The sequence below is a fragment of the Branchiostoma floridae genome, chromosome 17 (assembly GCF_000003815.2).
Source record: "Branchiostoma floridae strain S238N-H82 chromosome 17, Bfl_VNyyK, whole genome shotgun sequence".
In the NCBI taxonomy this organism is placed as follows: Eukaryota; Metazoa; Chordata; class Leptocardii; order Amphioxiformes; family Branchiostomatidae; genus Branchiostoma; species Branchiostoma floridae.
This window is the reverse complement of record NC_049995.1, coordinates 184,016-199,602: the sequence shown is the minus strand read 5'-3', so window position 1 is coordinate 199,602 and position 15,587 is coordinate 184,016. Positions and strand designations below refer to the sequence as shown.

The 15,587-nt window shown below is 40.4% G+C and overlaps 2 protein-coding genes across 3 annotated transcripts in view; both read right to left on the bottom strand.

The window, feature by feature from the left end:
* Positions 1-6,196: 6,196 nt before the first annotated feature.
* LOC118404946 lies at positions 6,197-14,327 on the bottom strand. 2 transcript variants are annotated; one of them, XM_035804349.1, is made up of 8 exons: positions 14,238-14,327; positions 13,514-13,762; positions 13,038-13,118; positions 10,138-10,218; positions 9,777-9,842; positions 8,807-8,895; positions 7,738-7,929; positions 6,197-7,297 (listed from the first exon to the last, which is right to left on the bottom strand). In XM_035804349.1, exons 1-8 carry the CDS (start codon positions 14,293-14,295, stop codon positions 6,854-6,856), a joined length of 1,260 nt encoding a protein of 419 aa, XP_035660242.1. In that variant the 5' UTR covers positions 14,296-14,327; the 3' UTR covers positions 6,197-6,853. The 2 variants fall into 2 exon arrangements, with proteins under 2 accessions (XP_035660242.1, XP_035660243.1); XM_035804350.1 differs by lacking the exon at positions 13,038-13,118.
* Positions 14,328-14,825: 498 nt separating this feature from the next.
* LOC118404861 overlaps positions 14,826-15,587 on the bottom strand; it is a 4,623-nt gene continuing 3,861 nt past the window's right edge. The window contains exons 3-4 of the mRNA XM_035804240.1: positions 15,418-15,486; positions 14,826-15,115 (exon numbers count right to left, since the gene is read on the bottom strand). Of these exons, the coding sequence (XP_035660133.1) occupies positions 14,826-15,115; positions 15,418-15,486 (359 nt within the window). The remainder of the gene's footprint in view (positions 15,116-15,417; positions 15,487-15,587) is intronic.

The window sequence follows — 15,587 nt, the reverse complement described above, 5'->3', positions numbered from 1 at the left end:
GGGTGGGAAACCGCATCATCTGCTTTGTGTTTTAAGTAAGGTACACTCTCTCTGCAGCATTGTGGGGTTCGATAAGGCAGATGAACCGTTACGGAACCTAAAGGTGCCCCATAGAATCTAGAGGTGCCTCAAGCGAACCTAGAGGTGCCGGTTGCAAGCTCGAAGATTTATCAAGTTAAAAATAACGCAAGTGGCAAGATGACCCCACAGTGCCCAACAGTGCCCCAACAATGCCACCACCATGCCATCAACAGTATCAAGGTTATATTTTGCCTATTTTCACCAAGCATCAAAAGTTAAAATCCTTTTATCACTGAAAAGCTATTTTGGATGCATTTCTTATCATTTTACAGCGGCTTTTGATTCAGTTTAACAACACTGCGGTTTCCACGAAACTTAAATTGTATCCCTATTCAGAGCAGACTAACTTAAAAGTACCTTTTCATTTATTTGATTTGAAGTACGTCAGTATGTTATACTTGAAAACACCAAACAAGTAACTGGTTATCGATTCATGAACCTACAGATGTGGAGAAACAGATAGTCGTACAATGTCGTAAAAAAGAAACATTTATGTTGAATGGTAACGTTCGCTTTTGCGTTTGCGTTACAAACAGTCTAATCATTGCTGGTAGCTTGCTGCCGATAGAACACCAAACTTGCAGTCGACTTGTCATTCGGACCCATGAAGCCAAGTCTTTTTCTCATTTTTTACAGATATGGTAAACTTAGAGATCAAAGGGGTGGCAAGCCATCCGTCGACAATGAAAATACTCCGCGTTATACAAAATATGAATTTTTGTAATGAGTGTATGAACTAAAGAAATAGGTTTTGTACAACCTCATACAGTTAATATCTCTCTACGGTATACAGACTACACTCTATTTAGAAAAATGACGGTCATCCTCTATTCTACTTAAATTGCAATATTTGCATAATCTTTGTTCTAGAGGAAATGGGTGTAAACAGAAATCGCGAAAGAGGGTGAAATGCACCCTACACTACACGGGAAAACATGGTCGGTTTCTGATTTTATGGTTTGACTTGAGCCAACTTCCAATGTACAATGTCTCATCTAAATTATTGATATAGAATCAGCGTCGAAAAGGGAACTTGCTGGAATCAGTCATGAAATCGAATGAGGGATATTTCAAACTTCCTTTACATGGTTGAGCCAGGTTTGGATGGGTCGACATGGCACGCCCATAAAACAGAGATTGCATCACTTGAGCAGACAACTACTTTGTTTTACTTTAGATTGAGCAATTATATTCTTCTATAATGTCCTTTAATGAATACTTGTGTAAATCACTCATTTAACGGGAGGTGCCCCAACACGGTACGCTTTTTCTTGCGCTCAAACTCATGGCGCTCCATCGCTAGTTGCCTGAGAGTGGTCAAATTTTGATGACTGAATTTTGACAGTAAAATCGTGACTGTATGTACTTCTTGTCTCACATGAGGAAGGCTGTACCTAGAACAATCCAGCTGATGTTTTTACGGCCAATGGGCTGAATGCACTGATTGTGAATGCCCGACTAAAAAAAAACATTACGAAAAAACACACCGCCAACATAAAAAAAAATCTGCCTGATTATATGAAAATATTATCTAAATCTCTCTATCAAGTCGTATTTTCATAGACAGCACGAATCATTTGTTACAGTCAAATAAATCTTTGGAGCGCTCTCTAGTCTGCCACCTTCACGGCCACACTCCCCTGGGAGTACAATGGTGGCAATGTTTATGTCGCTTCCTTTTGGTTGCTTTTCTACTTAACAAACATTTGAAGACCCATATTCGTAGTGTTTTATGGAGCTTTATTTATGTGTATCATGGCAGTTGTGTGACTGCTTGGAAGAATTCGTATAGTTAGCGACACGAGCCGCCAATACGCAGAGGCCGGTGATCGCAGTGATTCAGCACTGTCAACATTACTGTTAGAATTCTGTTTTACAAAAAAAGATGAAGTAAATATGTTGAAGTATTCTTGGAATGCAAATTAAAGCTGTGTGCATGAACTTGGTTTATTTACCTTTGTAATCAGCATAGTCAGTGGCAACAAACACGATGTACTTATGGATAATAAGATCAGCAAAAAATCCGTACCGTCTTACGACGGGAACCGTCTTAGGGCGGCCCCCGTTACATAATTGCTGGATATAATAAGTTGATACTAGATATGATAACTTGAGCAGACAACTACTTTGGTTAGATGGACCAATGGCGTTCCTCCATGTCCTTTAATGGACATGCTACTTGTGTAAACTACTCATTTACATACTTGTTGGATCCTGCCCGAGGGCTAATTGTCGTTTACATGAAAGGCGACAAAAAAGAAACAGTATAGAACTTACATAACAGTATAGAATATGTCTACACTAGTCTAAAAAGCTAACTCTAAACTGTAACTTGTTGGGTTCGACTTCTTTTCCTGAGACAGTGAAAGACGAAGTATCCCACCCTTTCTATAATGTGTGGGTGCTGTGATGCTAATAGGGAGATAGTTTTCTACCAAATCACATAGGAGTAATCATTAATTAATGAATCATTAATTTAGCACATCTATCTATTGAGCTATCTTAAATATATTTGTATAATCCCTTCATCTGAGTTTTACTAAGTTTTAATTGAGTCCACTGTACATAAACTAGTACAGAATACAACACTTGGATCACAGAATTAATGACGCTGCATTTATTTATTGGTCTATTTTGAATATATTTGGGTAGTCCCTTATGCCGAATTTACTAAGTTTCAAATCAGTCCACTATAGAATACAGCGTTTGGATCACAGAATACCATTCAAAATCTATATCTTCAGCTTAACGCCACCTATGTATGTCGGAAAAAGATGACGGTCGTCATTAAGTATAAATAACAATTTACTTGTGTGCATGGTGGTCCCAAGGAACATGCTCCGGAACATGGTATGGAATAAGACGATTCTGAAGAAAAAATACAAGAGGTTTGTATTGTTTCCATTGCAGAAGGTTATGTTTTTTTTAAAATTTTGTTAGGGTGGTTGTCGACGTGTGTGCGTATGTGTGCGTAACCCGAGAAAATGTTGATAGATGTAAGTATCGGGGATACCAAGGCTATGTAAGAGAATGAGTCTCCTGGCGGCTCCCTGCGGTACGGCAGTGGAACTTTGATGCTTGTGTGTTTGTTTGTCATGGATAGATCGTCTCATGGCATTTGGTAGGTGGGTAGTGGTCGTCCAGAGGCCAAGTACGATAATGGGCCTCCTAGCGATACGTACGGGTACTACATGCAGTGGAACCTCAATGTTTTAGATGAACTTTCTGAGAGAAGTTTGACGTGTGGAGAGCAGCTCTACATCTTGTTTATATAATAGTTCGAACGACTAATATCGGTTGTACAATAAACTGAATACCTCATTTATTTATCTAATAACGTACAGATTATTCAAGCTGACTATAATTGTTGAAGTTTGTGAAGTTTGTGAAGTTTATCAAGTTTTCCTTGTATGTGGCACTGTTGAAATTAGTAGCTTCAGTACCATATTGTGCCTAATTATATCCTCAAAGACATAGAATCTGATGTATTTTGCCTTGTTACAGTGGGAAAGTTATTTCTATTTCAGCTAGGCCGTGTTGATTGCGTCACGTTTTGTCCGGTGTCACAACCATCTTGCCCTCCCCTATGATTCCACCCGGATCGAAATCAGGGGCGTTTTCAACCCCATCGGGATATTTTTCCCCCCGGAATTCATAGCGAGTAAGTCCCCTCTAAGATATCGCTTCCTTTGGAGTCTCTAGAGCCCTTGGTTGAATGTTTATCTTCATGCTGTAAATCGTACAAATCAGCTGCAAAATGAGCAAACATGCATGGGCCGTAAATATCGGAAAACTGATTCTAATATCAAAGACAGTCAATTCCAAAGAAAACAAGAAATCGTTTTAAAAAAGCTGTGCCTTGCCGCGTATTTTATGTTATTTTGGTAAGTTAGACTAGATTCTACGCTTAAAAATCCCGACTTCCACATGTCGCCCCCCTCCCCCCTCATTATCATAATTTATGTCAGATGAATTATTGGCACATTAAACAGGTTTTGTAAAACTTTTTGACCAACAATGAATATGCATTATTTTTTATTACAAACTAAGTTCCTTCTGATGCAATTTGTGATATATCTTTATATAAACATGGTGAGTTAAAGCGTAGATTTATTACGCTGGACCACATACAGTAACATGCGTCTAGAAGAGCGTTTTAATACTCGCCTGAAATGTACCATTGTCTAACTAAGACATGAAACTCGGCAAGGAAAGAAGGGCCTTTGGAAGGGGCTTTGGAAGGGCTGGGTTAAAAGGTCCGTCCATTGATCCATGGATCCATGGAAGAAAGCTGGCGTAAAGCCTTGCCTGGCGGCAAGGCAAACAAGAAATCTTTTAAAAAAAGTTGTGCCTTGCCGCGTGTTAGGGATATCGTCAGGAAAAGTAGGTCAGCACTTCAAGCCCGGCAAGGCAAAATGCTGTGCCTTGGCAAAAACACAATACAATGACCAGGACTGTTTTTACTGTTTCTGAAAGAGCTAACCAAGAGGAGTAAAATGCTTTTTAGATGAAGCGAATATCTTGAAGGGTTGCTGAGATATGGCTCCACAAAGTTGCCAAAACCTACCCTCAGATATGGCCGGCTGCGCGATAAACGATGAAAATAAAAAAAATACCTTTTTTGAGGGGTGATGAAAAGGTAAGTAAAGGCTGCAAAGCTTGTTTTATCTTATTTTCCCGTAATATGTACTACATAGAATCACTCCACAGAGTTCTGAACATTCATGGCATTTTATTATGCTTTTACACAGGGTCGATGTATGCAGCACCCACTGGTGTCCTTTCACACAATAATTGTCATCTTACCTTATTCTTTAAGAAATAAGTAAATTTGGGTTTAAAAGTTCACATTTTGGGTTACAGTCAATGGTGTTTTTTGCACCAGTTGAGTCGCATTGTACAAGATTAAATATCATACTTCATATACTTTTGCAATGTACACAACATTATGGTATCTTATATTACCAACAATGTCACATCTATAGAATATCAGCAATATTAATTGCCTTATAACAAGGTCAACTTGGTCAAGGTGAAAGGTAAGTGTGTGAATATATCGCATTATTTTCATGTTGAGCCATGATGTTACACTGTATCAACAGTACAACTTTACACTTAGATACATTTGTAATAAAATATAGAAGACAGATGTTTGTACTAATAAGAGATAAAATATCAATAGGTAGACATTGTGTAAACACTAAATTTATTAGGACAAGTTGTAAAATATGCTAAAGAAAGCAATAAACTAATAAGAAAAAATTACTAAGAAACATTTTACATACATGTAAGTTTCATGACTAAAACATGGATAAAGAAACACTGCATAGAAATTATATTGCTGGGATTGACTTGAGAAAAAATTGTTCAAAAGCACATTTTCTTCAACATGCCCCCCTCCCCCAAACACTACAAATTGTATCAAGTATTTTACCTTGAAATTCTTCATCCATAGCGTCAAAAAAGGTTCTATTTGTGCCGCTTCAGTCACATATCCTCCGTTTCTGAGGGGCCTCCCCGCTTACGGCGCGCCGTTTTCACCGGCAAATTTCTGGCGTTTTAAACAATTTTCAAGCAAAAGAAACACATCACAAGAAAGAGAAACTTATATCCTTTATTTTGATGGGTAAATTTGCCTCTAGAACCGGATAGTTTTTGTACCGCGGGTGTGGGAAGATGGTAGTAAATTTACGGATCGCCGTACGGCAGAGGGTTTTCGTGGTAGCGTTGAAATACATAGTCAAACGTTCTTGAGACGTTTCGATGACGTCATTGCCTACTTATATATTCACATGCATTGCATTGGTCTAATTAGGCATTTATTTCATCTTTATGAATAGGTAATGCAAATTATTATACGAGATAATTCACTTGATTATATTTTACTCCAATGGATCTGAAATATCACCATATACAAACGCTTCATTCATTCGATGTAACCAGATTTAAGAGGCTTTCAGTACCGACCACAACTGTTATCAAATGCGTAAAGGGGAGGTATAAAGCTTGACGGGGATGTACTGTTGGTCGCCTAAGCCGTAAGTTTGTCCTCGAGAAAGAGAACTGGGAAGGGCCTTTGGAAGGGCCTTTGGAAGGGCCTTTGGAAGGGCCTTTGGAAGGGCTGGGTTAACATTGTTTGAACCATCGATCCAACCATCCAACCATCCAACCAAGAAAATAGTGGCCACAAGGCCATGCCGCTGGCGCGAAGGCAAAAAAGAAATATGGAAGAACGCAAATTTAGAATATACTTTTATGTAGGATTTCATCACGAAGGCATTTTTCTTTGGCCAAGCTTTTATTTTTTTCGCACACGTGCACTCGAATTAGTGAATGTCATCCATATAATTGAACTAACATCCCTAAAGACAATCAAAAACAGATCATTAAACATTCTTGGGTCAGTGTTAGATTTCAGCACCTACGAGACAGAGAAAGGACACGACATCAGGAGCTACATCAAAGAGGTACATGGGAGTCCTTACCAATTTCTATACAGCAAAATTACATACTGCAAAAGGCTACCAAATTTCTATTTTTTTTCTTCTTTTTTTGGGGGGGAGGGCAAAAATCGGCGGTACTCGCCTTTTCTACCGCTAAATTTCTGGGTGAAGTATCGTCGGATGTTGCACAAGACAGATCACGAAGGATGTCTTCCTCTTCCAAGACACGAGAAGTGTCCGTCTTTGTCGCTCGTTTCAGCAGCCCAAGGCGATCTGTTGCGAAGTCCTTCTCTGCTGGAAAGTTGGATTTCTGGGCGATGGCCAGCACGTTATTTGCCAGCTCGGCGGTAGCTGCCTCTGTAACGCATCAGGTCAGACTTTGCCAACAGCCAAGAGCACTCCATTCGTTCGGAGATGTCCTCCCAGAGATTGTTCTCAACTTCAAGCAAGCTGTTCTCCGCACGGCGCAGGTCAGGAGCGGGAATTGCTCTCTGTTGAACGTCCTTCTCTGTGGAAATCTGAGACCAGCAGTGCATCAAGGCCATGGAGAGGCGAATGTGGGCTCGCCTGAGCTTGTTTCGGCACGAGTCATCGTCGTTTTCTGCTAAACTCCGTCGGTAGTGATCTATGGCGGACTGCAGGGACGGCACGACATCTCTTTCCCAAAGGTCTGGTCGGTCGACTACTTTCTCATTGAGAACCTCCGCAAAGAGAGCAGCAACATTGTACCAAATCTCCCCGGAGTCTCGACCGACCTGAATGAACTCAAGGCCCTGTAATGACGAAATGAAGAGGACATCATAGTCAAGCGTGATCATAGTCCTGGGCGTAGTCATACCATTTTTACTTCGTAACATTTTCAATCAGGCTGTGACAGAAGCGTCCACAACAAGAACGTTAAAAGGGATTTTCGATAACAAGACAGCTAAATTTTACACAAGAATGCTTTCAGTAAAATCGTAAAACGATCGCACGACGAATGTAACAGTGCAGAATGACAGAACCGTCACTGGTAACGTAGTAGTCACCTACAAATCCAAATTTTCACAAATACACATTGTTGCTTACGTCGTATGACGTTACCTTAAAATGATTACACTGAGCATTGAGGGATGTCTACCCATCATTCTCTGCTAGAATCTGTACCAAGTGAGTAAGATACCTTTTGCATATTTTACGAAATTGATATAGAATCGACGCGTACGGCACCTACCTGTCTGGCTACGATGATGGCACCCTCTGCCTCGTCATATCGCTTCCTCCTCCGCAGGATGGCTGACTTCAGGTACATGAGGTGCGCCAGGTGATGCTGGGGGTCCCGTGTCTTCAGCAGGAGGTCAATAGCAGAATGGACTCTCTCGTCTCCTCTGGACAGGTCACCGCGGTAGTAGCTAGCAGCAATGTCCTGGAAAAGGGACAAAAATATAGGATATAGGGGAATTCTTTTTACACAACCAGCGGGTACTTAAATTGCTTACGTTTCGATGTCTCTCAGACACCTTCGTCAGAGCTTCTAATTCTAACTGGAGTTCTCACCGTTATATGTAGCTGATGTAGGTGGCGCTTTTGCGCTGAAAGCTAAGCTCGTATCTTATATTTTACCAAACTGATGAAACTATGTTCAGAACAAAAATATTGAAATCAATATTTATTTTTGATTATTTGAATGACCGAAATCAGCAAAATCTTACCATCCTTAGCCTATATTAGTCGGTCGCCGACAAAGGGCATACAGTTTTCGATCTGATATCTTCTGTATGTGGCATCTACATGTATGTGACATAACAGCGCATTTTAAACTCCGTTAAGCGTCTAATGCTTTAGAAGAGCAGTAAATATTATCCCACTTTATAGGATACTTGAGCTTGTAACGTTAAAATGTAAATCTGTATGATTACAAAATCATGTTGATACAATTCAATTTTACATTGATAAAATGTTTTGTTGACAAAATGAATTTTCGAATCCCTTAGCCTGGGTACCATCCTATTTCTACCGGGGCTCCGTACACTCGCTTCCCTAGGGGTAGCGAGTGTAAGGAGCCCCGGTAGAATACGGATGATACTCAGGCTATGAACCCCTAACATCTACTGCCATAATACCGCCAGGTTTATTGCCCTGTTTTCTTCTGGTTTCATTATTGTCTGCGTATACCAACGGAAGTACTATAAGATGTTTATTGCCTGTCGAAACTTCATTGAAAAATCCCCGTATTCTACATAATTATTTTGTTCAATATTGCACAGAAGTGATTTGTGTGACAACGATTTGAATGGACTTACTTCAAGTGTGATGCGTATCATGACATCCGGCTTGTTCTCGTAGAGGTGCGAGGCTTTGGTCACGAACCTGTCGTAGGTGCTCCAGTTTCCTTATAGTAAATCAATCATTGGTAACATTTAGTAACAATTAGTAAATGCAATATTGATGTAATGGACTACCGGTGAAATGGCCGAGTGGGTAGAGTGTTCGCCTTGCATTCAGTAGGTCGTGAGTTCGATCTCCGGCCGACTCATACCACAGACTTTAAAAATGGTACATGCTGCTTTCTTTGCTTAGCACTCAGCACTTCTGAGAAAGAGTATAGAAGTGAAACATACATCACTACCAGCGGTCCAGCCCCCTGATGTAGTGGCTTGCACATGTGTGGCCCAAGGGCTACTCGAAATAGAGATGGGCGCCATCCCTAAGTATCTGCACAGGGCAACTTTAACTTCAACTTTCGGGGTATATCTGAACCTCTCTAAATACACAATAACTAAGTTGTAAAAATATGTGCATTGCCATGTAAATTACTACTTTGTTGCAAAAACATTTTTGCGCAAATCTGAACTTCTCTAAAACACGCCAAGCTTATTGAAATGCATGTAATCCCAAGAAACAATAATTGCAACACTGCAACAAATTCGAACATTTCATACCTCTGTGAACTATTTTATGGATTTAGCATTGCGTTTTTGATGCTTATTCCGCCTGTGCATTTCATGTCTTCATGTTTAACTTCGAACTCAGGAGAGCCTGTGGTACCAACTATGGACCCGGGCCAAACTAGCCCTAGTATACCCTACAAGTCTCCAGTTACACTGTGTCCCGGGGGACATCACGTGACCTTGGATCTTGGCCAGCGGAGACAAACTTGCACACGCACCAAGGCAAAGAAACTTACAACACACTAAAGTCAATAGCTCCGTATTGACGGGCGGTAACTAGATGAATGAAATGGCTCTGCTAATAAGGAGTTTGAGCAGATACCTTGTTCCTTCAAGTTGTCCATGTAGATGACTACCTTGTTGCAAACTGCTTCCAGCTTTTTATCGCCTGCAAATTATTAAAAACGTCACAATATCAATATGTGTTCAAAACAACGTGTTGATAAAGGAGTATCGCTTCATACTTTCACCTCTTGAAGAATCAGAACTGAAATTTCGCAGAAGGTGATCAATATATCCTACATATCCTACCGTGCTTACTCGATTCATGAATTATTTGGATTAAGACATACGTAAAACAAATCTACCGTGGATCAGTATGTGTTGTGTCATATTGTTACGATTTATATTGCGATATAGAAAAAGCGATGAAAAAACGGAAAATGTTTTCCAAACGTCCTTACCAGAAGTACCCTGTCTTGGTATCCGTTTGAACAGTATGGTCACTTTCCTGTGGTCTCGTTCGGAATAATCACGTGAAGGTTCTAAAGCAAAGAAAGTAGTAAAATTTATCATTTATGATATTTCATTTATCATTGACGATTTCACAAAGTGAGCCATTCGTCATCATGGTATCGGCAAATGGTATCACTGTCTAACTGATTATGACAGTAATGATGGCAATATTAGATCAAAGGTGTCATCAACACATTAATAGCATTCTGACCGTCCAGAAAGAAAGGTTTAATATCCACGGTGGTCACGTTGCTAGGGTATTATCCGCGTTGCCAGGCCAGAGTGCTCCGCCCACATGCCGGCCCGCGCGAGCCGTGGCGGTGTGAAAAAAACAACACAAATTTCATCCAACATAACGCATGATATGATTATCACATCAGGAAAAAAATATATGCTCACGAAAATTACATTAGTTCGCCTTAAAAATATCTCAATTATTTGGGATGACCATGTGCAAAACGCTTCAAATCGCCCGCTGTTCCATGTGCGTATTGGAGGTCGTTTTAGGTCACTGAACTTTGAACTTTGAATTTAATGCTCTATTTTACGCACCAAGCAAAGCTTTGACCTATGCTTTAGACTTTAGGACCTCTAAGAATATTCCACCTTATGCAGTTTTAAGTGTCTACGACATTTTAGCTAATTTTGTGACATTTTCACTACGTTTTGTCCCATAGTTCCACAGCGATGGAAGAGAATCGATTGATTTTTCTTCAAGATGGCGGCGATAGTTTTTTCTTCACGATGAAGTTTTTTTGGTCAGCTTAAGTGTAAACTATCGGTAGATATGGCTCAAAATACGAATTGTACGTTTTGTTCAGATTTTCACGTGGAAGAATGTCTAAGCTCTAGACTTATAATTAGGTTGTCGGCGAACATCAGAGCGGTTTTTTCTCGCCTCCGTACGTTCTTACAACAACAACTTACCTGGGAAGGCAGTGATATGGAAATGAGCTGGCGTGGCCCCATTGTTGTCGTCCCGGGCGCGAAATTTGAGAGAGAATCGGCTGTAGCAAATTATTTGTACAGTTTGTTGTGTCTGCAAGATTTAAGCTACCAATAATTCTACAAGATCTTCAGTGCACTTTCGCAGCTGCACTTTCTCCCTTAGTTAAGATTATTTTAGAAATTTTGAACGAGGTCCCAAATAGTAAAATGGCGTCTTTTGTAAACAAAAGAGAAAACCGGTTTCATCCGGTTCCGCTGTCAGGTAACAACACTACATATCTGACCAAGGACTTGATCTGACCTCCTACTTCATAAAAGTTTGATCTACTACTGTGCTTCTTTGATAGTTTCTTTGTAGTATTGAACCGTTTTCATTTTTCTACCAAGGGCGTCAAAAGTTGAGTTTTTTCGTCTAGCGTATGCACGCCGATAGCACATCAAACGCTTGGGTGTGTAATGTTACGAAGCCTACTGAATTGCGAACTGCAGATTCTGTTACAAAATTCACGGCAATATGAAATTGTTTCTACAAATAGCGGAGAACGAAGTTTTTTTCTTCATTTTTTTAGTTATTTTGTAGGACAGGACTAGACAAGCCGGTTCGTGAATCTTTATTTGAAGACGCACTTTGTCGAGAGGTCAGTGTGCATTACGTTCTCCCGTGTGCGGTAAGCTTCCGTGCAAATGTTCAAAATATAGATTTCACTTCACCAAGAAACTAAACTGGTGTTCTGTCGTTCAATTGTGTGTGTGTGTGTGTGTGTGTGTGTGTGTGTGTGTGTGCGCGTGTGGAGTGAGAGAGAGAGAGAGAATATTAGACTTCCGTAGGAAAGGCCGGGTTGTGTTTATATTACGGGCGGGCGGGCGGGCTCTACGCCGCCCCCGCTGAATCTTGCAGCTGCGCCCGGCAATGGCGGTCACGGTAAGTTGGGTGAATTTTCATGGTATTGCGGTTGCTATGCTTTCGTCCGTGTTACCATGCGTTTTATTACTACTTCAAATACATTCTATAGTATAAGGTGTAATCTAAACAAAGAAAATTGCGGGGCAAAGGACGCCAGTTTAAAGTTTACCATGTAATGCCCAGCGTACTACCGATATCGATACATTCGCCACGTCAAGCGCTGGTATGGACCTAGTTCATTTACAGAATGACGAGAATATAAGGAGTTTGTTATTTGAGAGAACACGTTTATCAAAACACGTAGGTTGCAATTGCGTGTGTGTGTGTGTAAAAAAAGGCAAGGATAATTGTCCGGGTTGTGTCTGTAAACGATGGCCACTGCTCCGTCCCAAGCGTGACCCGGGAGTGACGGTAACTCCTTCGATCTTTGCTCACCTAAGGTTTAGTTTTAGCATGTTGGGTGAATATGATATATAGACAAATATATAGTTCAGAAAGAATTAAAACGGTGGTTTCAATGCCGAGCTCCAGCGTGAGAATGACCGACAGAAAAGCTCAGGTATTGTTAACTTGGTAAGCGGAGAACAATGGGGGCGGAGAAAAGACGCGCATATCAAAGGAGCAAGTTCGCGTCAAAAAATAGCTCCACTTGGAGCGACCAAAACAAACGTAATCCCCGCCTATAACGGTGTAAACCAATCAGCTATTGTTGCCAGTAGTGAAATGGATGATTGACATTGATTTCCTCATCCATATGCATGATTTGCGAGTGAGGATTTTTGATAGCCTTTTTGACCACCGAACACATTAATAGCATTCTGACCGTCCAGAAAGAAAGGTTTAATAATCGACCGGAAAAATTGAAACTGAATGGTGAAAATCTTTGTTTTATTTATCTTTGCACGTAGTTTGATAGCGACAGATGTATAGTTTGTATATATCATACTGATGCATAATACACATTGTACATAACACGGTTGTGAAGGCATCCCTTACTTTGCAAGGCTTTGTCAACAATCTTCGCATTCTCAAGGAGCTGAGCGTGCTGACGTTTGTGTCTCACTGTTTCTACGTCACCTAGAATATTTCAATATAGAAATCATTTGCTACGTGTAAAATCATTTACATTTGCAACATGGATTTCTGGGACTGAAAGACATGAAAGTTCACATCCGTCGTATAATTGTCGGTCAGCAGTATTGGGATAGTTGTGCTTTTGTCGTGCGTACTTCAACTGTACTTGTTATCAAAAAGGCATTGTTGGGTGCTCGTCGGCGGTTGGTTTCGTCACCGTATTGATATTGAAAGCTAAGTAGATATCTACTGATGCTCGTTTTAATTGCCTTGCTTGCCTTTTGTAGGTATTTTGAGGTATTTTGCTAGCAAGTACTAACAATCTCACATCTACTAACTACATTACAACAGAACTACCTAGAAATTACCACAAATCAAGAAAACCATACAGAATTTACCTTGTATACTACTGACGATGTCCACAAGCCCGGCGGAACGTAGTGTTGCGTTGAGCGTTTCGGCAGTGACTTGATTTCCTCTCTGAAGCTTCCAATCGTCCAGCACATGAAGGCAGCACTCCCTGGTGTTTCCGGTATGTTGGTGTTCTATTCCGCGGATTTGTCGTTCATTCTTTCCGAGATAAGTAGCAAGATCCTTCCAGCCATCGCCTATTACATCCGCCACTGTTTGAAACCTCTTTCTCATTCCTGTACATTTTGAAACAACCATTTTCTACAGTTTGTTACTGTTTCTTCAACTCATATAATTTTTTTTTTATGAAAATGTCTCTAACCTTAACTGTCATAATCAATGTTACACGAGATGCGACCCAGAGATGGGATTGCAATTCTCGTCGGAGAAAAGACGCAGCATACGAGTATTTTCAATATGACTTAACTTGAAAGTTCATCTGTGTTGGTAGAAGTCATCTACATCAGGGCTTTGCAACCATCCCTGAACAGAGACGGTGGGCGCAATAGACTTCCTGCAACGTATGATCCGCTGCTTACTGAGTCACGTGTTCTATCTGCAATACGTGACGTCACGACAGCAGAGGATTGTTCATTCCTTGACAAAGACTGATGCTGTGCAGTCGAAACTTTGGGTGAGTCCAATTTTTGCGTTGGAAATTGCAGTTTCACTAGTTCTAAAATGATTTCAATAACTGTTTGTTGTGAGTACCTGTAGTACTAAACTCTGCTGAGGCACTTCCGTCATGGCAACTAGCTTCGGTCTTCATCTTCTTTCCGTTGTCCCCAAGATGAAATCTGAGTCCATCTGTGTAAGACATATATCACATAATCTTTTTCTGCAACTCGTGAGTACCTTAATCAGCAGATAAATAACGCAAAATTAACGCTGACATCCAAGATCCCGTACCAACATGCTTTCAGGGATCTAAGTTTACGCGGATTTCTTGGCCAGTTTATCAATATTTACAATTCCCGGGTAATCCTTCCACGCATTTGGTTGCCTTCCAATGTGAAACTTTTCAACTTGGCCAAGCTACAGCAACAACCTTGGACCCGAGCCAAAGTAGTTTTCCTATCCTGCAAGTCTGCAATTATACCATTTCCTGCCACCTTGGCGAACCGTAGACTTGGGCCATCGGGAACAAAGTTGTACACACAACAAGACAAACAAACAAACAGACAGACTGAAAACAATACATCCATTTTCAAGGAGGCAACACAACCGATGCGACATTAAGTTATTTGAAATGTGGCATACCATCGGAGTATGTTTACATAAACGTACAGGCACATGTATCTAGAATACGCTCAATAATAATTGAGAAGTATTACCATCTATATCGTCTGCTATTTCTGCAAGTCCAGCGGTTCTGAGGACTGTTATGAGTGTTTCTAAGGTCGCGTCTCTTCCGTTCCTTTGTCTCCAGTTCTCCAGCACATGTAGACAGCTCTCCTTGGCGTTCTGGTCAAATTGTTTGTCGATGCCCCTCAACACGGCTTCTGTGACACCAGGATTTACGTGACGCGCAAGGACCTTCCAATTGTCACCGATCGACCTGGAGACTTGTTGGAAGACTCCTCCGCTGCCTTTAAACAAAAACAACACACATGAAAACGCCTTGGTTCAGTACTTCAATTCTTTCATTTAAACAAACATCAACTCTTTGCAACATTTTTTTTATTAATTTTGTCAACAATACATTTTGTAAGCAATAAAATCAATACACAATTTTCATAAAACTTCAAGTTCGGTTTGACATCTTTATTTCAATCATCCTTCATTTTGATCGTACGTACTGTTTTAAGCGACTAATAACTAATATGAATGGTCATATTATAAAGATTATCAGATGCAACTATCCAATTGACGTAACGTTAGATATACGTACATTGTCTTTCGTATGTCCTGCAACTCTCTTTGTCGTGGATGTTGCTTGATCCACGACCTGATAAGTAATCTGCAAATCAGAGAGTCAAGATCATTTTCTGTCATACATGTTCTAAAACAATACAATGAAGACATTAGCTAGACATATGTAGTCTATAGTGAATTCGTGCA

Bases quoted from the DNA above. Each gene is read 5' to 3' on its own strand.
- LOC118404946 (XM_035804349.1), bottom strand. From the start codon at position 14,295: ATGAAGACCGAAGCTAGTTGCCATGACGGAAGTGCCTCAGCAGAGTTT. The intron at 13,119-13,513 runs GTAAATTCTGTA...GAAATATTCTAG, and splicing joins CATCGTCAGTAGTATACAAG to GTGACGTAGAAACAGTGAGA. The intron at 7,298-7,737 runs GTAGGTGCCGTA...TCGTCATTACAG, and splicing joins CCATCATCGTAGCCAGACAG to GGCCTTGAGTTCATTCAGGT.